General features: G+C 46.6%; 1 protein-coding gene across 2 annotated transcripts in view; it reads left to right on the top strand.

Annotated features, from left to right (window-relative positions):
* Positions 1 to 27,144, top strand: part of LOC144773629 (vomeronasal type-2 receptor 26-like) — a 208,865-nt gene that overhangs the window by 135,032 nt on the left and 46,689 nt on the right. For both annotated transcript variants that reach the window (XM_078658775.1, XM_078658776.1), the window contains one exon: positions 4,504 to 4,731. In XM_078658775.1, coding sequence (XP_078514901.1) covers positions 4,504 to 4,731 — 228 coding nt within the window. The remainder of the gene's footprint in view (positions 1 to 4,503; positions 4,732 to 27,144) is intronic.

Here is a 27,144-nt window from a genome sequence, read left to right as displayed (position 1 = left end):
TTGTCCCGGAGATAGGACAGCAGTAAGGGAGGTGAGAGCGTTAGGGTCAACGCGTCTCTTCGTTTCAGTTTTGGGGTGTATTGTTGCTGTTGTCTTGTTGTAGGTTTGGTGTTCAGTAACCCCCCGGAGATCTTTTGGGGTGGTAACCGGGTGGTCAGGTAGAGTGAGTTCGGTGCGTAGGAAGCTGCATGACTACATACTATTGAAACACTCTTGTAAATACTAAGGTATACTACCCATGCAGCCTAGCAATCCTCCTGTCACTTCCATGCACTTCTCCAATCACACCTTCAGCACTATCTATTTATCCTATCACTTGGCTAATACATAAACACTTATAAATTAACCATGCACTCTGTTTGAAGCACTGTAATCATTCCAATTACTAGTGATGTAGTTATGGAATGGCCTAGGAACTAACACACGTACAGCTACAATATTTTGTGCACTATCCATGCAGACCTCTAACCAGCTACACACTATTGGAACACTCTTGTTAATACTAAGGAACTACCCATGCAGCCTAGGAATCTTCCTGTCAGTCCCATGCCCTTCTCCAATCACCCATCCAGAACTATCTACTTATGCTATCACTTTGACAATATCTATCCACTTATAAATTCACCAGGCACAATGTTTGTAGCACTGTAATTATTCCAGTTACTAGTCATGTACTTATGGAAAGGCCTAGCCACTCACACAAGTACACCTACAATATTCTGTGCAGAATTCCTGTACACCTCTAACCAGATGCATACTATTGGTACACTGCACTAAATACCCAAGTAGTACCCATGCAGCCTTGGAATCCTCCTGTCAATCCCGTGCACTTCTCCAATCACCCATCCAGTACTATCTACTTATCCTATCACCCCACCAATACCTAAACACGTATAAATTCACCAGGCACTCTGCTTACAGCACTGTCACCATACTAGTTACTAGTCATGTATTTATAGAATAGCCTAGCCACTAACGCAATTACACCTACAATATTCTGTGCACAATGCATGCAGACCTGTAACCACATACATACTATTGCAATAGGCTTCACAATAGCCAGTTAGTACCCATGCAGTCTAGGAATCCTTGTGTGTGTCATATGCACTTCTCTTATCACCCATCCAGCACTATCTACTCATCCTATTACTCCGTCAATATCTAAGCACTTATCAATTGATCATGCACTCTGTTTGCAGCACAGTAATCATTTTAGTTCCTCGTTATGTACTTATGGAATTGCCTAGCCACTAACACAAGTACACCTACACTATTCTGTGCAGTATGTATGCAGACCTCCAACCAGGTATATAGTATTCATACACTCTTGCAAATACCCACTTACTACCCATTCAGCCTAGCAATCCTCCGGTCATTCCAATGCACTTCTCCAATCACACCTCCAGCACTATCTACTTATCCTATCACTTTGCTAATACGTAAGCACTTATAAATTAACCATGCACTCTGTTTGCAGCACTGTAATCATTCCAATTACTAGTGATGTTCTTATGGAAAGGCCTAGGCAGTAACACAAGCACACCTACAATATTATGTGCAAAACACCTACAAACCTCTAACCAGATACACACTATTGGTACACTCCACTTAATGCTGAAGTAGTACTTATGCAGCCTAGGATTCCTCATGACAGTCTCATGATCTTCCTCAATCACCCATCCAGCACTAAGTTCTTTTTGTATCACTCTGCCAACACCTCAGCACTTATAAATTCACCATACACTACTAATGCATTCTTTCAATCATGCTCTACACATATATTCAATCAAACTTTCAGACATTACCATGCAATTATAGTTCTTTTCTTTTAACCAGATAAGGTAGTTCTGACAAGAACTTATTATTATTGTTTTTTTTTTCTTTTTTTTCTTTTTTGAACAATTTTGTATTTGTTTGGTGTTTTTCTAAAAACTGAACAAAAAAGGAACAAAGTAAGCAGGTAACTTTTGAAATTAAACATCATTCCAAAAACAGAAAACAAACAAAAAAATTAACAGCTGTTGTTTCTTCGGGCAGCACAAACAGCATTCACCGACTGTTCGCCATAGCAGATGATTTTTTTGCACTTTACATAGTGCTGCTCTAGGAAGGCAAATTCTGGTTCTGTTGAGAACGCTCCTGTTGTGCTTCTCACAGCTGCTGGTGGATTTTGAGCAGCTCGCCTCATTTCCTACCAAGCAAGATTGTGAGGCTGGAGAGTGTGCATATCCTTGTACATGCTTGCAGTGCCGCATGCATACTTTTTGTCACTCCCTCTTGAGAGGACCCTCTCGCAAATCGTACAGTTCACCTTCCTGGCATTCACTTTTTTTTCACCTGCAGGAAAAGTGAAAAACTTCCAGAAAACAGATTCTGGTGTCTGTTTAGGTGGTGCCTTCTCCAACAGTTCTTCATCTGAAGATACTTGCACCTGCTTTTGGAAAAATACCAAAAAAAAGCCAAAGAGATTTTTGTAGAAGAAGAGATGTTTCTCTGAAGATGCTCCAACAAGAATTATTAAAATGGGTGAGGTCCTTCAATAGTTACAGTGGGAAATGTAATGAACCAATCAAATTCACATGGGAGTCACGCACCCAGCGTGCACGAAGAATGCACCCGACCCCGCGAAAATATATTTAACATTAATATAAGTATTTTACAAGTAGAAATATATTATTTTTATGAATACCTTAGATAATCTCTTGCCCTAATATGTACATTAAAGACACATACATATAATTTTAGAATATAAAAACTTTCACGTGAGTCGTGCACCCAGCGTGCCCCAGCACATAAATGACGTCATGTGGGGCCCGCCACCACGCAAACGTCATGCGCATGTGTCGTGAATACGCGGGAGAAGGAGTCGTGCACCGGTCGCATACAAATCGCGCACACCACGTGATATTATACGTATATGACGTAACTGGAAGCCACGCACCCGTCGCAGACTGTATGCGGATCCTTCACGACTTTTCTAAAATGGCGGCTTGAATACACGCACCTGCCGTGTTAGGTGCGCTTTCGGTGCGCGACTTTTTGAAAAAAATATATATAATTTGTTTAAAAAGGGAATAACAATTTTATTAAAATAAAAAAATAAAACTAAATAATTTTACAATATTTTACTTTTAAAAAATTTAACAAAGAATTGCAATTTTCAGAAAAGTATATAATATTGTTTAATAAATATTATTTTTACAAATAAACAGTTAAAATGCTCTAGAAATTCAGTAAAAAACATAGGTATAACTACTATTATACTTAAAAATTTGTATTTCAAAAACCATTGAAATTCACTGAAAAAACTATAGGTTTCAGGGACATTGTAGTAAGAAATTAGCCATTAAAAAACCTTTGAAATTCACTGAAAAAACCATAGGTTTCAGGGACGTTATAGTTCGAAATTAGCATTTAAAAACCCTTGGAAATTCACAGAAAAGAACATGTAATATGTGACATCATCAGCAGTGCATTGCGGGGGCGCAAGGTATAATTAGCTGAACTAACTATAACAGAGGAATTTCTATGATTTTGTATGAGTGAAATGCCCAGCTAACTATAACACCCTTGAAATTTTTATAAATGCTAATTTCTAACTATAACGTCGCTGAAACCTATGTTTAATTCAGTGAATATATATATATACTTAATATATTTGCCATATTTTACTTTATACTATATTTAATTTGATGAGTTACTGTGCTCTAAAATTATATTTCATTAGTTCCACGTTAGTATTAAATATTTTCCATTTATCTTACACATTAAAATATTTTTAAATACCAAACTTTATTAAATTTCCATCAACATTCCCAAAGGGAGCTCTCCAGCACAGTGGTGGAGAACTCCACCCACATGTGAACATTTTCCAGTAGTAACTTCACACAAAATGTTTTGCAGGAGGCTCCATCCCCTTACTGGAGGGATTAATGCACGTACATCTACAGTTAGGTATAAATGTCTAGTAGGAAATATTGAATAGGAAGAAAGCGGCGAGGTAAACATAGGAAAAGGAGTACATCTACACCTGTGTAACTATACATCTTTGTGAGTCAGGCCCTTTACCTCTAGCTTCATGGATGTAAATCATGGGTAGTCAGTGGCAGCAGCTACTACCACTTGGTTGCCTTTTGGAACCAATAGCACTGCCCTTGCTAAACACCACGGTAGCAGCATGAACCGGAAGTAAGCAAGGATCTAAGAACCATGTCTACTTTGGGTAGTTTCTAATCAGTGACTTTGCTTTAGTTTCAAAGAAGTCTTTAGGAGGATGTTGATGCATGCTTTCCCTTCCCCTGGCATCCTGGTGACTTGATGTCAATGTTCATGAGCACTAACACCATTTTCTGATATTGACTAGACAGGCTGCCTCTAATCCAAGACCCCACTCCTGCTTGAGCTCTGTGAATCATCAACTTTGTAGCTTGTAATGCTTCACAAAAAAACTTACTTTTAACAGATGAAAATGATATTTGTTTTTCATTTTGTTTCTCTCCACAGATTCTCCATTATCTAAAAAATGTGCATTTTAAAACTCGGATTGGGGAAGAAATCTACTTCGATGAGTATGGAGACGCACCTGCTTCATATGACATCCTTAATGTTCAGATTTCTGAAGATGGCATCTTCCATCTTGTCAAAGTGGGAAAATTTGACCCTCGTGCTCCTGACAGCAAAGCCATAACAGTCAACGCAAGCACCATCCAGTGGGGTGATGGGTCCTCTCAGGTGAAAGTGAAGTATTCTGTTCATTCAATCACAATGTCCCAGCTTCATTTCTTGTTTTAGCATCAGTGTCACACTCAACTGCTTTCCAGTGTAGGTATGGGCCCTTTGGCAAAAATGCTACCTTGCACTATCTTGGTATAGTGGTTTGTTTTAGTCTTAGTTTACTACACATTAATTGTGCCTCCCAAAACTGAAAAATGGGTTTATAGAAAGCAACCCAGATAAATAATATAAGAAACAATAACAAAGTGTGTGTCACAAAAACCCTTGAGAGAAGAGGTAATTATATCACTAAAAGTAGTTTTTGCTTACGGTAAAACATACATATTTATAAGATGTTGTCCCCATGTTTAAAAAACTGTATTACGGTTCACCTCTTCATCCATTTCCTAGCTCACTTATTTCCAAGCTCCACATTTCCTGTAAACCAATTTATTTGAATAATTGTATTTCATGATTTTAAAATTAAATTGCTTAAATATCAAACAAATATTTTACAAACTTCCACAGTTCATCATATGTAGACCTTCGTACTAACCAGTCCTCCCATGGTGTGAACTATGGTCTACTAGCTAAAATGTCCCCTTAGGTTAGACCCAGAATGGTACAACCTATCTTGGTGAAGAGGAGTGAGCTAGTGATAACAAGTATGGGTCGGTGCAGCATAGTATTACCAGAAGAATTCAACAAACCAACATGCCACCTTGTTTACGTGGTCCAGGAACTGCTGGCCAGTGAAGCACAACCCCCCAAATAGAAACAGACACAGTGGTCATACATCAACGCTCATCTATTATTCGGGGTCCGAGTGTGGACGTGGAGGGGGAATTCAAGAGATACTCTGGAAGAGACCCTAAAACACATAAACACACACTTGTCCCCAGTGGTTCTATCACAAAAATGGTGCAGGTTAATAGGGTCAGGCTGTCAACTCAACTTCTTAGGTTATGTCCGGCTCCAAAGGTCACCCACCAGCTTGTCCCTCTAGCACCATTGACACTGAGCACACCCACCAGCTAGAAAGATAAAGAAATACTTCTTTGACAAGCCAGTGCAAGTCCAGAGGTCACAAAGAAAACATTTCTCCCTGTTCCCTCTCCTGAGAACCAGCTAAGGGAACAAGCCACTTATGAGGCATTTTTGTGGAACATTTAAGCCGGTGCCTGGCTGTGGCCTTAGTGTGGGTTAGCATAAAGATATAGAGGGCACACCCAGTCCCAACCTACCCACAGAGTTCATATTGTAGGTCTAAGCATATAATGTTAGTTATTCTTGTTTTGTTGGGGCTATATGGCTTACCAGCATGGCCACAACTACTTGTTCTACATACTAGGGAGATAACCCTTACTAATAAAGCGTTGATTCATTTATACTTGTTCAACTTAGACCCTACAGTACCATGAACGATTGTAACTATGATTCAGTATACTTTATCCAGGATTGTGGATATTATCACATTTGTCCCGAAGATGGTTCACTTCATAAGGATGTACATAGATCAAAACAGGGATGCCTAATGCCTGTTATGTGAACTTAATTGTATGAAAGTTATTTTTTTCTAAGCAGCTTCTTTTTTTTTATATTGCATTTCATTACAAACACCTCTATGTTTATTATGCTGTTAAGTCGTTGTTTGCCCTAAACTGCATTTGTATGCTGCTCAACAGAAATGCTTTGGTGATACAGTGTTTATTTTATGAACAGGATGAATTATTTAAAAATGTCTAGCCTTTGGGGTCCCTTTGTTTTGTGGTGTGATCACAGAAGAAACTCCAGGCAGAATCTGAACTTGATGCAACCCGGCAGCTCAGACACCCAGCATAAAAATGCCATTTCTCCACCTAGTCCAGATGAAGTCCTAAATTCAACAAGAACAGTGGTGCATAAGAACTCCACAAAGACCATTACAAAGATCCCAGCGCATTTTGCTACATACCTGTACTCAGAATTCTGAAGTGATCTGAGGTGCCCTATAATTGTCAATATACGTACAACTGGGGCATTACTTTTGCCTTCAGCAAGGAAAACATCAAGAAGGATGTAGTTGTCTTTGAACAGTGGGAGTGTTTTAATACTGGCAGCCGGGCTGCTTTTACTGTTTCTTGATGCCATGATAGTCAATGCCACTTCTTCTTTAAAGTGCAGTCATTAACACCTTCGATGCGGCGGCTATTCCGCCGCAGCGCTAAGGGGGCAGGGCGGGCGCATGCTGGCGACGGAACCGCTCCGTCACCAGCCGCGGTTGAGCTGTGCTCGTGACGGAGCGGTTCCGTCATGGCCCCGCCCACTCAATGGAACGCCCAGCGCAGGCGCCGCGAGCGGGCCATGACGGAACCGCTCCGTCATCAGCACAGCACCACCGCAGCTGATGACGGAGCGGTTCCGTCATCAGCATCGAAGGAGTTAATTATGCTCACCAGTACAGATTTTTGGAACAGCCTTAGACCTCTGTGGCCCTAAGCTCTGCTAGCCCCTGCTGCTACTAACACCATCATTGGCTCCCTGGGTCATTGACTGCACAGACGTACCCGAGCCCCTGGTTCAATCCCGCTGGGTGGACCTTGACTGCCTGTGATTGCTTGCTCTTGTTAATTTATTGGTCTAATTTAGTGTTCTATTGGTTTCCATGTGTTGCTTTATTTACACTTGTTGCACATTTGCCACATCTGCATCAGACTTTTCTGATTGTAAGTTCCTGGGTTACACTTTTTTGTAGCCATTTCTACCGCTACTAGCTCTCACCTTCCTGCCCGCCCCTCCCACTACCCAGTGTTACATATGGAAGCCTCTGCACGGCCATGCCTATGGCAAGCCTGTTTGTGCCCATCCACACTTGGACCGTGCCCAGCACCAGGTCCCCTGGCTCTTCGACCCCACGAAGATACACTGTAGCAGACCTTCGAGCCCCTGAACCTCTGAGGTGCCAACAATCTCTGCTGCTGCACATCCCCACGGACCACCAAAGGACAATCCTCCTGTTGACACTGTCACTTCATCGTCAGCACTGAGGCTCCCAACGACACCAGCAAAACCGCCAATGCAGCTGGGCTAGCTACATCAACCAAGACCACCACAGCGACCAACCTAGGGCATCCCACTCAATGCACGTTCTTTCGGGAAAAGTAATGCAGAGATCTGGGAAAGGCTCTTCTCCATCACCCCGGTCATTATCTTCTCACAGAAACCTGGCTTCACCCTGCATCTGCACCAGACATCGCCACCACCATCCTTGAAGGTTATAAGATCACACACAGACACCAAACTGACAGGCACAGAGGTGGAATCCCCATCATCTACAGGGACAACATCTGCTGCACATCATGCCCGACAATCAAACACCAGTAATGTAATACCAGCTCCACCCAGATGGTTAAAGCACCATAAGACCACCAGCACCACACCCCAGCTTCTGCAACACCATCTCAGACATCATCACCCGGCTCGCAATCGACTTAGAGGACTACATCTTCCCGAGGGACCTTAACTTCCAGCTTGATGACCCCAGTGACCCAACTCCACCGACCTCCTGGAAAGCATGAGCAACATCGGATTCAAGCAGCTTGAAACCGAACCCATCCATATCACGGTATGGGCGGAAAATCTGTTCCGCTCGCGGAGTTTGCGGATTTTCAGCAAATTCACAATCCGCGAGATTTGCGAATTTCCCGCAAATTCCACGAGCGGAACGGATTGGGTCAAAAGTTGTAGCTGACTTTTGTAACTATTTTAGAATGGCGCCGGCAAGCTGCCAGCAAGCTGCCAGAGCCATTCTAAAATAGTTACAAAAGTCAGCTTCAACAGGAAGCACTAATAGATAAAGTAAAGCAGGTGCTCAAGTTGAAGCTCAAATTCAGTTACACAATCATTAATCACCCCAAACTTGGGGTGATTAATGATTTTAGAATCGCGCTGGCAGCTTGCCGGTGCCATTCTAAGTGGGGCTGAGGGCAGAAGGGCACAAAGTGGGACAGATGGCAGAAGGGGACAAAAAACGAGTGGGGCAGAGGGCAGAAGGGCACAGAAACGATTGGGGCAGAGGGCAGAAGGGGACAAAAACGAGTGGGGCAGAAGAACACAAAAACGAGTGGGACAGAGGGCAGAAGCGAGTGGGGCAGAGGGCAGAAGACCACAAAAACGAGTTGGGCAGAGGGCAGAAGAGCACAAAAACGAGTGGGACAGAGGGCAGAAACGAGTGGGGCAGAGGTCAGAAGACCACAAAAACGAGTTGGGCAGAGGGCAGGAGAGCACAAAAACGAGTTGGGCAGAGGGCAGAAGAGCACAAAAACAAGTGGGACAGAGGGCAGACACGAGTGGGGCAGAGGGCAGAAGACCACAAAAATGAGTTGGGCAGAGGGCAGAAGAGCACAAAAACGAGTGGGACAGAGGGCAGAAACGAGTGGGGCAGAGGGCAGAAGACCACAAAAACGAGTTGGGCAAAGGGCAGAAGAGCACAAAAACGAGTGGGACAGAGGGCAGAAACGAGTGGGGCAGAGGTCAGAAGACCACAAAAACGAGTTGGGCAGAGGGCAGAAGAGCACAAAAACCAGTGGGGGAGAGGGCAAAAGGGCACAAACACGAGTGGGGCAGAGGGCAGGAAGGCACAAAAACGAGTGGTACAGAGGGCAGAAGGGCATAAAAAACGAGAGGGTGGCAGTGATGAACCAGAGGGCGCATCACGGCCTCGCCCAAAAAAAAACCCGCGAACACGCAAAGCACCCCGCGAACATGCCATAATGCGCCGCGAACACGCAAAGCGCCCCGTGAACACGCAAATATAAATTGGCAAATTTTGAGGATCGCGAATTCGCAAATCCGCAAATTCGCGAATCGCAAATTCGCAAAATTCACCCATGCACACGCTCAACCCCATCTTCACCTCCAGCAACAGTCAGATACATCCACACCACACCACTCACCTGGTCCAACCACCACAGTGTGCATTTCACAATGAAAGGACCCAACTACCCAAGCGCCGGACCCATCCGATTCATGCGCAGAGACTGGAAAAAGGTACCAAAAGACCAGTAGAATGATACACTCTGCTCCCCCCCTTCCAGATCTTACACACGACCCCAAACAGGCAGCAAATAACTTCGCTCAGTGGATCACAAAATGTGCCAATACTATCACCCCTGCCAAGACAACAAAGGCCAAACAGCAAAGAAAAAGAGCAAGCTGGTTCAATGAGGAAATGCGCTCAAAAGGAAGTGGCGCACAAGCAAAAAAAAAGCAGAAGACCGCATCACCTACAAGACTGCTCTCAACCAATACCACCGCCTCCTGAAAGAAACTAGGAACGCCCTAGCAGACAGTATCAAAGCCAGTGCAAGCCACAGCAAAGAACTCTTCACCATCAGGAAGGAGTTCACCAATTGACAATGACATCACTCCCTCCCAGGAACTGTGCGACAACCTTGTAGACTTCTTCCATGACAAGATCTCGACCATCTATGAAAACTTTAAACGGCATCCCTTCACAGCAGACAGCATCAACCGACTCACAACCACGAACACAAACGCCCAACACCCACTCAGAACCCCTCAGCACGCTAGACACTACTGTTATCATAAACTCCGTGCACTCTGGGGCACTAAATACCCCACCATGTCTACAACCTTGGAAGTAAGACAATCAGCAACAAAATCAGGAAGTTCCTGAATACATACATCACCACGGCCTTCTTCCCCCAGGAATGGAAACCCTCTGAAGTGAGGCCCCTCCTAAAGAAACCATCCACCGACCCAGCCGATCTGAAGAACTATCGGCCCAACTCACTACTCCCCTACCCAGAAAAAGTCCTTGAGAAAGCGATTAACCAGCAACTCACCCAACACCTAGAAGACACAACCTTTAGAACCCTTCCCAATCTGGTTTTCAAACCAACCACAGCACCAAGACAGCCCTTGATCCTCCTGGACCTTTCCACCGCGTTTGACACTGTATCTCACGACATCCTGATCAGCAAACTCTACCACATATGCCTTCAAATGGATTGCCTCATACCTCTCCGGCAGAAGCCAAAAGATCCGTCTGGTGCTGTTCACCTCAGAGCCAAGGACGATCTGCGTGTCCCACAGAGTTCTCCCCTAGCCCAAGCCTCTTCAACACCTAAATGACCCCCCTGGCTGGCACTTTCAGATCATACCACCTCAACATCATCTCCTATGCTGACAACACATAGATCATCCTCTCTCTGTCCAAAGACTCCCCCAACCACAAAAGCTAACTTCCACAGATGCATGATGAAAGCTGCGGACTGGATGAAGGACAACAGTCCTAAGCTCAACTCAGATTAACAGAAGTCCTTATCTTTGGTGACAACATCTCACTGTGGAACCACTCATGGTGGCCCGCAGAGCTCGGCACAATTCCTGACCAATTTACAAGGCCCGTAATCTAGGCATTGCCCTGGATAACAAGCTATCCATGAAGAAACAAGTCAATGCAGACTCTTACTCCAGCTTCCACACCCTGTGCATGCTCTGCAAGATCTTCAGGTGGCTCCCAGTAAACACCAGATGAACCATTACGCAGGCACTCATCATGGAAGAGGTGTGGCGCAGCGGCCAGGGTGCCTGACTCTGGACCACGGGGTTCATGGTTCAAATGTCAAAATTTCTTTATTCGGTTACCTTACTTTTTAGGAAACCATAAAAGTACAATTAAAAACAATTCATGGTATAAAACATTTAAAAAATGTAAAAAGAAAGCAGAAACTATTATATAAACAGTGATTACTCCAAGGCCTAGAAATTGCAGTGCAACAATTTGTACTAGATACTAATGCATCAAAAAACGTAATCATAGTTTCGTAGGTATTTAACACAGGCCTTTAAAAAATAATCAATTGATTTAGCATAAGGCTCATTGTCTAAAAATTGGAGCGCGAGGAAAGCCGGGCGGCAGCACCGCAAACCCAACAGTCTCAACACAGGAATAACCCATCTCCTTCGTGGAAATTCATAGTATCTGCAAAACAGCACTGAGTGTATTGGAGTTTGTGCTGAAATTCCATCACAAGGACACGGAGAAAGATTCTTAGACCAAGCATTTCTTTTTGGAAAGTTTATTAATCGGTGATAGATGTTAAATCAAAAACCGAGTCAACAGATACTTCTCATAGACGTTCAAATTATACAGTAAATATGGTTGTACCCCTGAAATGAACTGAATGGCTAAAATATGCTGGACAGAACGTTTACTACTTTCTTGAGATAATCTTAAATCTCGAAGATGCGACATACACATAGTTTTTAGGTTCTTCCTCGTGATTCCTGTAATAGTTGATGGGTGAGTAAAAAAAGTTACTAGATCTAAATCTTTCAGGAAGTTTCTCACATAAACCAGCCACCTAATCTTATTCCAATTAGTCAATGTAAGGCAGTCGGAAATAAGACAGCGTGTCAGCTCGCAGTGTTCAGATGTCCAGACACGGTGCCAAAGAACGATTGGCTGGTTTCTCATGATGTCTGATAAATAATCCATACCCAGTTCTATATGACAACCATATGTCGACGAGCTCTGCGGGACTGCCAGAAGGTATCTCAAATATCCATTCTCAACCTTCTGTATGGAATCTACGGTTTCATGCCCCCACACCGCTGCGCCATATACTGCTACACTGGCGCATTTAGCCTGATAGATCTTAATCATCTCTTTGGGTGTTCTCTTCCCAAGCTTTTGAGAAAAAGCTACAAGAGCGGTAGTGGACCTAAGAAATAATAGTTTCCTCGCGTCGATGGCCTGTAGCCAACGTGATTTTTTATCGATTAAAATTCCCAAACATGGGTATGTATTAGTACAATCCAGTTTGGTATTATCAATAAAAATGGCCTTTGATTTTTTTATGGAATTACCTGCGTGCATTACGAAAGTTTTCTTTATATTGACTATCAGATCTAAGCTTGCATGGAAATTCGATATCTATCTAAAAGACACTGTAGCTGGAGTGGAGTTCTTGCCATGATGACAGCGTCATCCGCATATTGTAATGCTGGTATTGGGCGGCGATCAATTGTGGGTAGGTCCTGGCTCCCTTTCAACATTGCAGTTTCCAACCCATTAGTATATAAATTAAAAAGAAAGGGAGCCAGAACACAACCTTGTCTGACCCCCTTCTCCACAGCGAATGGTTCCGTGAGTTCCCCCCCGTAGCCATACCTGACTCTGGCTGACGCATCAGAGTAGAGTTCTCGGAGAAAGGCGACCAGTGGAGGGTCCACACCCATTTCCAATAGAATGAACCACAGTTTCGCATGACAAACGCAGTCAAACGCCGCGGTCAAGTCTACATAGGCCATGTGTAGGTACCCGTCCTTTGCACCAACATATTTACCCATTAGTAGGGAAAGATTCAGGGCTTGTTCCACTGTTCCCAGGCCCTCACAGAACCCATACTGTAGGTCAGAAATTACATGGTTATCTTTAGCCCAATCCTGTAGTCGTTCCAATATAATTCGGCCTGCATCCTTTCCAAGGGAAGCTAAAAGGGAGATTGGCCTATAGCATGCTGGATTGTTGCGATCCCCCTTTTTAAATATGGGCAGCAGAATTGAGGTCGACCATGATTTAATTACACCTGTAGTAGTTGTGGCCTCGAGAACTCGAGTGAGAATGGGGGACCAAAGGTCCTGGTTTTGTTTAAAGATATCCATTGGAACTCCGTCGGGCCCAGGGGCTTTCCCGCCTTTAGAGGCTGACAAGGCATTGATTACCTCTTTGTGGTCAATGAATAAGTGAATCGGGTAAACTGGTTGTGTGGAGGGATCACCCATCACGTCTTCGGTACTAGAAACAGTGGTTAAACTGGTGCCTGTACCGAAGATTTGCGAGAAGTGGTTAGTCCATGTATTAGCGTCCACTGCTACATCTATTTTCGGGGCTATATTTTGTTCTGAGAGAAAGGGAGCTTTAACTGTGCGCCAGAATACGGCACTATCGTTCAAAGTGCAGCTAGCGTGCAGTTGCTCCCATAAGTCATTTTTTAGTTTTAGTTTTTTTATGGCCACATTGTATTCCTTTCTTAATTTAGTGATTTCATCTTTCTCTCTGGGATGCTTGCGTAATGCAGTTTTCAGTCTAGAGTATGTCTTAGTGCACTCTGAGTTAAATCAGCCATTTTTGTGATTCTTTTTGTTTCCCTGTTTTCTATGTAACTCTTCCCTTATAATTGTAGTGATGTTTATAAAACTAGGTAGTATGAGTTCATGGGGGGAGTCTAAGTTAAGACATATTTCGAAACGGGGGAGTGCTCGGCGAACCACTTTTGCTGTTAAGTGGACAGGATCGACTTTTGCCCATTTTATAGAGAACCCATTTTATCCATACTCAGTGATTGCTGATTTAAGAGGCTAAGAGAATCACGCTTCTTAGTAACGTTTGCAACTTGCATGATGATAATATTTGGAAAGTGATCACTATTGGGATTATCCACAGTGGCAAACTTAGAGATAAGTGACTTCGAGTTTTGGGATACAATAATGAAGTCAATTATACTAGATGACGCCCTTCCATTAAATGTGGGAGAAAACTTTACAGAAGGGACTACTAATTCGTTACCAAAGCCCATATCGAGGAGAAACAACATTTCATTCAGGCGGTTCCCAGTGATTGTATGGGTAAAGTGTGTTAGATTTGTTCCACATTCATCCTGGATACCGCATTTTTTGGTATTGTTGTCTTTGCACAGCGTTAGATTAAAATCCCCGCCCCAAATCAGATTCACTGATTTGTGCATGTATCTATTACGCAATTCCATTAAGACGTTAAAAATGTTATTTAGGATGGAAGTTAACTCCTGTTGGTTTAAATTATTATAAAGGTTTACCATTAGATAAATGAACGACTTATTTGGTCTCAGTTTGAGGATTTGGTAGTTGGCTTCTAAGCTCACCTCTACTAATTCTATTACTTCTAAATTATTCGATATATAGGTTACCAAACCGCCCTTGGGCCTACCTGATGGAGACGGTTGAGCTTGTGACATACATGTCTTATAGCCCTCTAGATGTATTGGGGAGGTTAGCCAGGTCTCTTGGAGGCAAACAATATTGTGTTTCCTCACCAATTTTAACCAAGAGGGAAGTTCCATTTTTGGACGGAGCCCTGCAACATTCCAAAAAATCAGTGTCAAATAAAGATCATTTGGGTCTTTTATTTTTTTAAAAATTGGTTGCTGCCTTAGAAACTAAGTCAGAGGGGTGGGCAAGTATGGGCGACCGTGCAGCACTCAGTGGGTGCAAGTCAACTTCAGGAGATCTATTTGGAACAGAAGGGTGTGGATTTGTGACCCAGTATTTAAGGGTTATTAGGCTACCGCCAGACTTAGCTGGTAAAGAGATTTCTGGTTGCCTAGTACCCTTGGTGGTCTGGACAAAGGATAAACCATTTGAGTGGTTATCTATAGCTTTTAGTCATTCGTTGTCATCCAACCCTGATAGCGCATTAAATCTGTTCTGAATAGAAGTAGGGTGGCACTGATTATGGTGGCCAAATGGGTTTCTCCATTTGGGGGCGTTTAGGTTTCCCATACCAGGTGGATAGAAAAAGCCTAGCGGTAGGATGTTGATCTTGTGGGGGTTTATGTGGTTCATACCTAGTCTCAGAATCTCATTGACCAAAAATGGAGATGTAAATGTCAAGACTATACAATCGCCCCTGAATATTTTATCCCTGGATCCCATCCAATTAACTCTTCTTCTTAAAGTGCTGGAATAGTTGTCTATTTATACCTGCCCCAGTACTCAGCCAAGGTAACGATTTATTTTTGAGTGCTGTCCAGGATTCTTCATCCGCATTAATTTTTTGTGGGACATTCGCGAGTATTATAACATAGGGGGTAGTTTCCGGTGTGAGATCTAATGTTGATCTACAGCATTTAGCTTTTCAGGGCAGTAAGAGTGTTGGGGTGAATGTTGACCTTGACCAGAAGATATTAAGTGCGCTTGGGAGTTAGGGTCCCTTTTTCCTACCAATCAATCAATCAATCAAAGCATTTATATAGCGCACTACTCACCCGGAGGGTCTCAAGGCGCTGGAAACAGGTCCTCTTTCAATGACATTGGGCTGAGTGTTACTCAGTTGTGATGCTCGTTTGTCGGTCATTATAATATGTCTTTGGTCTGTATGTTGTCTACTATCTGGAGCTGGTGGAACACCCCGGGTAGGTGGAGCCTTTTTTACAGGGGAGTGTGATCTCCCTCTCATAATAACTTTGGGGACAATGGGATAATTTACATTATTTCTAAGGAGATCCTCTATACTAGCCATTCTAGTTGTTAGCTGATCTAACCTAACCCTCACATAGAGATCTAATTGTTCAACTATGGCGACCAAACTCTTGATATCAGATTGTGAAGCATCGTTACCATTGGGAGGGGGTTTTCTCAGAGGTTGGCCTTTTTTCTGTCCTAGTTGCTTTTTCCCTAGAGATGTAGAATGTGATGTTTTTTTCTGTCCAGGTGGGGGATGAATAGAAACTTGGACTTTAGCTTTGTCGAACATTGTGGAATTCCCTGCAATTGTACTGGGAGTTTTTGAACGTTTTTGAGGTGGTTGCGATGGTGAATCATTTACGAGTGATATTATCTCATCGGGACAAGATTGAATGCAACCATTGTCTGTGGGTTCTAATGACTGCTCTATGTACTGTGCGGCCCTGTCATCTTGGTGGGCGGAGTCCTGGCTTAATCTCGAGGAAGTACCCTCGATAGACTCCACTACCGAAAGGATCTGTTTGTCCAGTGCCCCTACAGCCCCAGTTAGAAAGTTCAGTAGGGTTTGCTGGGTGTCTGTAATAGGCCTACTTCCCTTCTGGAATTTGGGGCTCATTTGCTTCCTCTTACCCATTATCTAAGCCTAATTGACATAAGCCTTTTTGAACGTGCACCAATGGCAAAAAACAAGAATAAAAGGAAGTATGAGAAAGGTGGAAAATACCCAAAAACCAAGAGGAAGTGCCCAGCCCAGCCACAAACAGGCACAGACAGGCAATGACGGGCCCGCCCTTGGCCCGGAGTCCGCCTGGGCGCGCCCACGCGCGTTCGTCAGTGCCGGAATTTAAATGCCAGGGGGCGGGGGGAGGGACCCTCACCTCCCTCGAGACCGCGCTGCCTGCTGGGATATGGAGTACTGGGCAGCGCGCGGTCCGCAGAGAGGGAGAAGCAGATCGAACAACCAGCAGCATACCTCTCGGTCCACAGCCCCATACACAAGGCAAAAAAAGTTCCACAGGGCAAGGGTGAGTTTCCTCTCAGTAAAGTGCGTCCCGCGGCGCGGTGGTCAGCGCTGGAATTTAAATGCCAAGGGGCGGGGGGAGGGTCCCACACCTCCCGCGAGACTGCGCTGCCCGCTGGGATATGGAGTCCTGGGCAGCGCACGGTCCTGAGAGAGGGAGAAGCAGATCGAACAACCAGCAGCAAACCTCCCGGTCCACAGCCCCCCACACAAGGCAACAAAAGGTCCACAGGGCAAGGGTGAGTTTCCTCTCAGTAAAGTGTGTCCCCTTATGGTTCATGGTTTAATCCCCCTGCGGGCAGCCGGTTAGCCCAGCACCATGTGACTCTGCGCAATAACTCGCTTAATCTTGCCGAGGGCCCTCCAGCGCCGGGACACCTCTCCGGAGGTAACTGTGCACTTTACGAATGCTGGTATTTCATGTAGGAATCACAGCAAACCTCCTGAAGAGACTCCAAACATTACAGAACTCACCTGCAAGACTCATACTCAACTTTCCCAGTAGGACCCATATCACATCCCACCGCAGGAAACTAAGCTTGCTCCCAATCCAGAAGAGATGCCAGTTCAAAATGCTGACCCACACCTACAAAGCCCTGCACAACGAAGGACTAGCATACATCAACAACTGCCTAACCTTCCAGACACCTCTCTATCGCAGACACCTCACGGATCCGTCAAGCCAACAGCGGAAGACGCTCCTTAATATACCTGGCTGCGATGCCATGGAATATCCTTCTCCAGCACCACAGGAAAACACCATCACTCCAACAATTCAGAAGAGATCTATAGAACTGGTTGTTTGAATAAACAACCCCCCCACAGCAACTACAGTTCCAGCACAGATCCTCACAAGTGAGTTGCCGCACTCTACAAATGATTGATTGATTGGAAGGTGGATTTCAGAAGTTCACTGCAAAAGATCTAGCAGATCAAGCTTTGGGAGGCATGGGCATCTTTGCTAGCTCTCACTGGTCCCTCTCTTACAGATGGGGCAAGTCTCAGGAAGGCAGCGTTACCTCCACACCCACTCATCCTCATCATACTCATTAATCATGAAGGTGAGTTTTTCCCAGGAATCTTTGAATACCAATCCAGTGCATCTGGGTTTCTGAAACAGGTTAAGTTCCCAACATCCGGAGGAGGAGCTACGCGGGCATCCAAGATGGTCGCGTGAGCAAAGGGCTCCCGAGACCCGTGCCGCCATTCTGCAAATATCCTTCACATATCCTTATTCTGAATATGGGCTTTTGAGGATGAACTCTTGCTGACCTCAACATCCTTTTCAAAATTGAATTTGGACGTCGGGAGCTGTTTTTCCATCGACTTCAACTTTTTCGGCCTGCCCCGGATGCGGCCGGGGGACTCTGCTGCTTCACAGGCCGGGGAGTAGTAGAACAACAACGGCCGGAGGGATCCCCCCCAGTCGGCCTCAGCCTCATCCCCACTTTCGGTTTCGCTTTCTACTTCGAGCTCCGAGTGGCTGACACTCTCCCAGACTCATTTCGGATTCGGCGCGGCTTCGCCCTGCTGTCGAGCTCTGCCTCTCCTAGGGTTTTGGCCTCCTGCTCTTCCTTGGCCCCACCAAGATCGGCCATTTTTACCAGGTCTAGAGGGCCCCTTCGGGGCACAGCTTCCAATATGGCCACCAAACCAAAAATCGAGAAGCGCAAGACAAAGATGCCGGTCCGCGGGGGACATACCCAGACCAACGTCATGGACCAATACACTCAACCGATGGGAACCCCCGGCGGTACCGGACGTATTCTTGACGACTCCAGGGCAGACCCGACCGCGCCTACAGATGTCTCTCTTCGTGAAGTCATGAGTGCCATTACGGCATGCAGGCCTCTATGGGACAGCAATACGAGGCTCTTGCATCTAAAATCGACACTGTGGCAGTGGATGTCACGCTGATTAGAGCGGACATGGCCAAAACTAATGAGAGAGTGAAGGCGTTGGACTTGAAGACCTCCAGCCTGATCACTGATGTTATGGACGCACAGACTGAGATCGGCAACCTGAGATCATCGCACGACTTGATGGCCCGTCGGCTTGAGGAGCATGAAAACATGGCCAGGCGCAATAACGTGCGCCTCATTGGTGTGCCAGAAAATCCTGAGAACTCTGCTGTCGACCTCCTCGTAGAGGACCTGGTCCTGAATCATCTAGCTCCCGCCGGACTCAGCAAATTCTTTGCGGTCAAGAGTGCATACCGTTTCCCGGGCGGGAAGGTAAAGCCGGGTGCCCCCCGAGACCAATTGTTGCCAAGCTTTTTCATTTTCGAGATAGAGACGCTATTCTCCAAGCCTCTCGGGAGCATGGCCCCTTGAAGTTCGATAATACTGTCGTGAACTTTTATCCGGACTTTACTCCTCAGATCCAGAGACAGAGACTGGGATTTCTGGGGGTGAAGAAGAGGCTGCGAGACTTGGGCCTCAAGTACGCTATGTTGTTTCCGGCTCGGCTTCGGATCGAATATGAGGAACGAACATTCTTCTTTGACCGTCCGGACAGTGTCAGTGACTGGCTTGATTCCTTGCTGAAAAGGGATGATCGATCTGAGCACCCCGGTGGCGCCGAGAGGGGCACGTCAGATCAAGAGTGACATTTAGGTTCCCGACGTCTGCTCTTTTTAATCCTTTGTCAGCTGAGTTTTGCTATTTGTTCTTTTACTATTGTTTTTGATGGGTCCAAGGGTGGCGGGGGTGTAAGGGACTCTTCCTCCTCCGGGGTTCTTCGTGTAGACTAGTGTCATGATTGGGCGACAGGCACACTGCAAGTTGGGGTGGTTTCCAGTTCGAATGCAGGGGTGCAGGGTGGGGGGTGTTGTAACGGGTTCTTGTTGGGGGGGTGGGGGTAGGGAGTGTTTGTTTCTTTGTTTCCTTCACATGGCATCGTATTGTCTGCTTAGCTCCTTCACCTGCGGGGCTTCATGGGGGCGGGGTTCTGGTCCTTTCTGGGGATGGGGGTAGTGAGTTGAGACTGCTATCCTGGAATGTCAATGGTTTGGGAGACAGAATAAAACGAGGGGTTGTGCTGCAGTTCCTTCTACGCCACTCCCCTGATATTGTCCTACTGCAAGAAACGCACTTGATTGGCAATGCTTGCCAGGCGTTGAATAGACATGGATATCGACTAGTTGCACATGCCGGATTCACCTCTGGCTCCAGAGGGGTGGGTGTTCTGATCAGGTCCTCTCTTCCCCTCGAAATTGATGAGATAATGCTCGATGACAGGGGTCGCTATTCTGCGCTCTCTGGGAGATGGGAGGGTAAGACGCTTTCTGTAGCCTCCGTCTATGTCCCTCCAGGCCTACAGGCCACCACCTTTGCTGACCTCGGGCGGCTTCCATCGGGGCTGCCTGAAGGGTTTCTGATTCTTGGCGGGGATTTTAACTCTGTGGTTTCCGGCACTTCTGATCGTTACCCCCCCCCCCCCGGGACTTACCTAGATCACAATTGTGGCTCAGTGAGCTGATCGAAACCTTTGGGCTAACGGATGGTTGGAGAATCATGCATCCCACACAGTTACAATATACGTTCCACTCCGGGGCCCATGGTAGCCTTTCCAGACTAGATTATTTTCTCCTGCCTGCAGCGCAATCGTCCTCCATCAGGGAGATCCGTCACCTTCCCAGGGGCATTTCTGATCATTACCCCCTGTGGTTCAGTGTTGAGGCTGGAGTGGGTAGCGAAGGTAGAGTTGCTCCCATTAATCCGTGGTACTTTCGGAATCCTAAGACCCGCTCCGAACTGGTAAAGGCTATTGATTGTTATTTTAATGAAAATGTGGGGTCTGTTTCTTCTTCTATCTCATTGTGGGAGGCTTTCAAGACTGTTGTTCATGGGCATTCATTGTCATTGATTGCTGCTGTCAAAAAGGCTAAATACGAAGAACTTGTACGCCTTGAATCTGAAATAGCTGTGCTTGAGAGCGATCTCGAGGGTGATGTTACCCCTACTACACTGCATTCCCTTAGTTTGAAAAGGCCGCTTATAGAGTCCTTGTGACTGACGCTGCGAAGGTCATGAATAGAGAGCAGCAAGGTAGAATTTATGATGTGGGTGACAAAGCGGGTAAGTTGATTGCATGGTTGGACAAGAAAGAGAGAATTAATCGGGTCGTGCCTGTGATTGCGAGGTCGAATGGTGAACGTGTTTCTGACCCGGCGGGTATTGTTGGGTGTTTTGTGGATCATTTTCGGATGGTGTATGCCTCGGTCAGTGACAGGGATGAACATGACTCTCGGCTGTTGTTGCGCGATATTGCCTTGCCCTGCCTCTCTGATGAGGATAGGGCCTTAATGGATGCTCCTATCACGGTAGACGAGGTCGCAGTTTCCATCTGTGCCCTCCAGTCAGGTAAGGCCATGGGCCCCAACGGTTTGCCCATTGAGCTCTATAAGTTACGGCCTGACAAAATGGCGCCTCACTTAAGGAACATGTTCCTTGAGGTCCTTGATTCTGGTGTCCTCCCCGTCGATCTGCGTCTGGCTACCATAGTTGTAATTCACAAGGAGGGTAAACCACGTGATCGTTGTGCTTCGTATAGGCCCATTTCGTTACTCAATGCCGAACCCAAAATACTTGCTAAATTGTTGGCCACCCGATTGATTAAGGTGATTGGTGACTTGATTCATCCAGATCAATCTGGTTTTATTCCGCACCGGAACACCGCCCTTAATCTTAGGAGGCTCCATGGAGTTCTCGCAAGAGCTGGGACTCTGACTGAGCCGGCCATTTTGGCTTCTCTTGATGCCACTATGGCTTTTGATACCATAGAATGGCCGTATCTTTGGGAGGCTCTTGCTAAGTTTGGGTTCAGTCCGACATTCATTGCCTGGGTGAAGCTTCTGTATGAAAAGCCGCTGGCCCGGGTGGTTGTTAATGGGAGGGTCTCCAGCACTTTCACGCTCGGGCGGGGTACTCGGCAGGGCTGCCCATTGTCCCCATTGCTTTTTGCCCTAGCTTTAGAACCGCTAGCGGAGTGGCTTCGCTGGGAGCCCTCGGAAGTCCCTTAATGTGCTTTTTGATGTTCTGACCTCCTTCGGGAAGAACTCGGGTCTTGTCATCAATTGGACCAAGTAATGTGTCTATGTTTTGGCCGGAGAGCTCCCTCCGTTGTCCCGTAGATTCCCGGTTCAGTTGGCTACATCCGGCTTTAAGTATCTGGGTATTTATGTTTCCTTGGACCCTGCCATTTGATACGACCGTAACCTTCGAGCCCCTCTTCAGCGGCTCAAGCTTGACGTTGTACGATGGCGCCGGCTGCCTCTGTCACCCTTGGGACGTGCGGCTCTCTTCAAGATGATGTCGCTACCCAGATTTTTATACGCACTCCAGAACTCCTTTGATCCTATTCCTCCTGGCTACTTTCGTGAAGTGGAGGACCTTCAGAGACCGCTGATTTGGGATGGGCGTGCGCGCATTGCCCTCTCCAAACTCACTCTTCCATGGTACGATGGCGGCATCGCCCTCCTAGACATCAGACGTTATTGTGGGGCCTCCCAGCTGAGTGCGGTCAATCATGCAACTTATGCCCCCGGTCTAACGCCAGCTTTTGCAATGGATAAGTATCTTTTGCCAGGTGGGAATTTCAACAGCGCACTATACTCTAAGGGACCCTATAAGACTCTGGCCGGACCCACTAAAATTGCTGTGCGAGTGTGGCGAGACGCAAATGCTGCTCTGGGATGGTGTGATAGATTGTCCCGTGCAACTCCGTTGTATGATTCAGATGGTTTGGGCAATTTGTGGAGGACGAAAGGCTTTGATAAATGGGACATGATAGGTATAAGCAAGGTTGACGATCTTTGGTCTAAAGGGAATGTTAAGACTTTTGAGGCACTTAAGATTGAATATGAGCTTGATGACAAGGAATTCTTTCGGTATGTTCAGGTACGGCACGCCTTGTTGTCTGTCTTCCCCAAGGGGACGGAGGTCCCTGAGTCCTCGCCTCTAGAGGACCGTATCCTTGACGGCTACGTACCTGATAGCACAATTTCATTGATCTATAAAAAGCTCATTAACAACAGAGTTGACTTGCTTGTGCGCCTCACGGCCTTATGGACTGCTGATGGGTTGGAGTTGGACGATGAGGACTGGCAAATGGCCGTGTCCTCTCCCAAGGAGGTGGCCATCCCTGCCCGCCTTCGGTTCGTCCAGCTCAAGATCCTTCATCGCGTGTATGTTACTGGTCTGCGTCTGGTACGAATGGGGTACTCTGTGGATGGTCTGTGTAAACGTGGGTGCAGTATGAGTGGTACCTTCCTCCATATACTGTGGGAATGCCCTGAGGTGGCTACGTTTTGGTCCCGAGTACATACCACCATGGAAAGGGTCACGGGGGTTACACTCCTGCCTGAGGCCAGACGCTGTCTTCTTAATGTATGGGAACCGAATGATTATAACACGGCACAGATCTGTTGGGCAACCCTCGGTAACATGATCGCAAAAAGGGACATTGCGCAATTATGGGGTTCCCACAGACTGCCCACAATATCGGCTTGGAAGGAAAACATGGACTGGTGCATGTTCAGAGAAAAGACGGTGTACTTGTCACGGGGCAAACCTAAGAAATGGAACATAATTTGGTCTCAATGGAATGCGTATCGTGGGAATATATGTACTCCCCCTCACGACTTTACCCTCAACATCCCCTTGTCTCCCTAGATGGCATTCCTGGTCCTCGCACATTAACTAAATATATCGAGCGGTTTCCTCGCTGCCCCCCCTCAACCCGGAATTGATGTTTGAAATACTGTATGCATATGCTATGGAATTATTCCCCATTACCTCATGTTTCCCGGAAATGACTAACTGCCTTGTGAAGTGTATTATGTTGTTTGTTTTTTGATTTTCAATAAAAATTTTAACAAAAAAAGTTCCCAACATCCTTGTCTTTCTTGTCTCATACTGAGAAAAGGAGTGAGGAAGCTGTGTGGAGTGGTCCCTGCTGGTCTTTGAACAGCATTAACATACTTCTGTTTGGTCTCCCCATACCACACAGATGGTGCCCTGGGGATCAGGTGTGCTGGAGAATGTGAAATGATCCATGCACTTTCTATAAGTCAAAACACCAGATCTACCCCTGAAAGGTGTGTGTTAGATTCATGAAATTTCCTCCTCCTTTCAGCACTCCGCTTCATTCTTCATGGAGGTGAATGTTATTCAGGCTCTGAACTGCATTACCTCTTCGTAAGTATTCCTTGCCACATGACTAACGAAGTGAGCTTCAGCTCCACACCAGAACCCTCCAAAGCAAAAGTTAGCCTCCCATGCCTCCCATTCCTTCCCAACATGGCCGACCCATTTCAACCCTGACCTCTATAAGAGTATGCCCAGCCCAACCCTCAGCCTGTTTTTTTGGTTCTGCGCTGTCTCTCCAAGTGCGCTTTCAGGTAAGTGTGGTTCTGCTCTAGCAGGTTCTTGGGTCCCTGGGTGGAGGCCCTGTTCTTGTGGACCCATAGGCATGGGGATCCTCCACCTTCCTTCTCTAGTCCTCTTCCTTGGGGCGGTTAGGCTCTGATGTAGCGAGTCAAGGGTTAATAGGGGGCGGCCATGGGAGTATGGGGCTCTGCATGGCCATCCTGTCTTATCTCATGCTGCCGTGGTGGCATCCTCCCTGATTCCCGGTGTGTGTGGCCTGCTGTCCCCCTCTGTTCTCCTTGTGGCCTGCATGGTTCTCTTCCCATGGGTCTCTTCAGTGGGGGGGGACTTGGTGGTCCGTAGTCTTTGCCGGCCTCCATGTACACACTTTGGCTATAGTTCGACGCATTGGGCCGGGGAGTCCTCGCGGGCGGATCTAGGCTGCCTGTGCGCTGGATGTGGGCTGCACTCAGTTGCATGCTGGTTGCTGTGAGGGGCTGCATTTTGTGTTGGGCCCTCACGGTTCCTGGCCTTGCCTTCATGCCGGCGTCCGGACGGTGACAGTTCCCGGCGCCGTTCCTCGCTGCGCTTGGCTTCCCTCGTTTCCGCACATGCTTGTAATGTGTACAGCACAGGCGGTTGTCTGTGAGGGGCCACATTTTGTGTTGGGCCTTCGCGGGTTACCTTACTGCCGGCATCCGGAGCGATGGCAGTTCCCGGCACCGTTCCTCGCTACTCTTGGCTTCCCTCATTTCCACCCATGCGTATAATGTGTACAGCACGGATGGTTGGTGGTACTCCGTTTTCCACCTCAGGTGTGCGCGCAGCGGACCAGTCTGGGTTTGACTTTAGGGGGACGGGGGCTCTCCCGCATTGGTGTCCAGCATCCTGCAGGACGTGTTCGGCTTTCCTGCACGTCCAGTGGCTTCCCAACTTGGTGCCGTAAGTGCTCCCTTTGCATTTTCTGCAGCATTTTCTTCTCTTTTGTGTCACAGGCTATGTCTGGGGCATCCTTGGGATACTTTTCTCTGGCGATGAGTCGCCGTGGCTGAGTGGTTGAGGTCTCTGACTCTTACTCCGTTGGCTGTGGGTTCGAATCCTGGTGTGTCAGTGGTTTTTGGGGTTCACTTTTAGCGATGGTACTTTCTCGGTGTTGGATTACCTATTGAGGTTTTTTTATTGGGAGTATAGCCTGTATGAGGACCTGTCTTTGCTGCCCATCCAGGCTGCTGTTTCAGCAGCTTTTGTGAAGCGCGAAGGGAGCAGGTCCGTCTTCCCCATACGTCCACGCCTAACACCCCATGGACTTCGATGTCGCTGGGGAGGATGTGGCCCTCCTGGGTCGGTTTGTCCAGGGCCAGGAGCGGTGTGATGTCCTTCATTGCTTTCTTCCTTTTAGGAGGATATTGGCTATGTGTGGCAGGCCGTCAGTGGACTGACGTTTCCTCGGTTACTGGCCATGTGCTACACTCTCTCTATCTCTATCTTTCGTTGTTTGGGGGTAAGGAGGGGTCCATTGGGTGGTGATACGCACCTCATAAAGTGCTATATTTTTTGCCATTATTGTACGTCCTGGTGGACTCATGTGATTTGGCCTTTTGCCCTTTTTGTGTTGTGTGTTCGTGTCCTGGTGATTTGCTGGTGTTTGGGGTGTTATTTACAACAAGGGGTGGTGATGGACAGAGTCTCTGAATTAAGCAGAGTACTCTCACCCAGTCAAGAGATCAGGGCTAGATCCAACACCGTTTTTTAGCTCAATGCACCATCCCAGTTTCAGAACCTGGCTGTATGCAAATTAGTCTGTCCCTGACCCAGTGCATCATGGGAACAGGGCAGACCAGACTACAAAAGCCAATTCTTACACTGGGAAGGAAACAAGCTTCCGGGGACCGGTTTCTGGCATTACAGCCGTCTTCGGCCCGGCTTGCTTGAATCCTGATGGTGCAATGAGCAAGGGACTCACATCTGAGTATATCCTTCCACGCTTAGGGTGGACAAAATTATTTACAACAAGGGGTGGTGATGGACAGAGTCTCTGAATTAAGCAGAGTACTCTCACCCAGTCAAGAGATCAGGGCTAGATCCAACACCGTTTTTTAGCTCAATGCACCATCCCAGTTTCAGAACCTGGCTGTATGCAAATTAGTCTGTCCCTGACCCAGTGCATCATGGGAACAGGGCAGACCAGACTACAAAAGCCAATTCTTACACTGGGAAGGAAACAAGCTTCCGGGGACCGGTTTCTGGCATTACAGCCGTCTTCGGCCCGGCTTGCTTGAATCCTGATGGTGCAATGAGCAAGGGACTCACATCTGAGTATACCCTTCCACGCTTAGGGTGGACAAAATTATTTACAACAAGGGGTGGTGATGGACAGAGTCTCTGAATTAAGCAGAGTACTCTCACCCAGTCAAGAGATCAGGGCTAGATCCAACACCGTTTTTTAGCTCAATGCACCATCCCAGTTTCAGAACCTGGCTGTATGCAAATTAGTCTGTCCCTGACCCAGTGCATCATGGGAACAGGGCAGACCAGACTACAAAAGCCAATTCTTACACTGGGAAGGAAACAAGCTTCCGGGGACCGGTTTCTGGCATTACAGCCGTCTTCGGCCCGGCTTGCTTGAATCCTGATGGTGCAATGAGCAAGGGACTCACATCTGAGTATACCCTTCCACGCTTAGGGTGGACAAAATTATTTACAACAAGGGGTGGTGATGGACAGAGTCTCTGAATTAAGCAGAGTACTCTCACCCAGTCAAGAGATCAGGGCTAGATCCAACACCGTTTTTTAGCTCAATGCACCATC

The sequence above is a fragment of the Lissotriton helveticus genome, chromosome 8 (assembly GCF_964261635.1).
Source record: "Lissotriton helveticus chromosome 8, aLisHel1.1, whole genome shotgun sequence".
Taxonomy (NCBI): Eukaryota; Metazoa; Chordata; class Amphibia; order Caudata; family Salamandridae; genus Lissotriton; species Lissotriton helveticus.
Note: the sequence above shows the minus strand (reverse complement) of the source record. Positions and strands in the feature narration are given on the sequence as shown.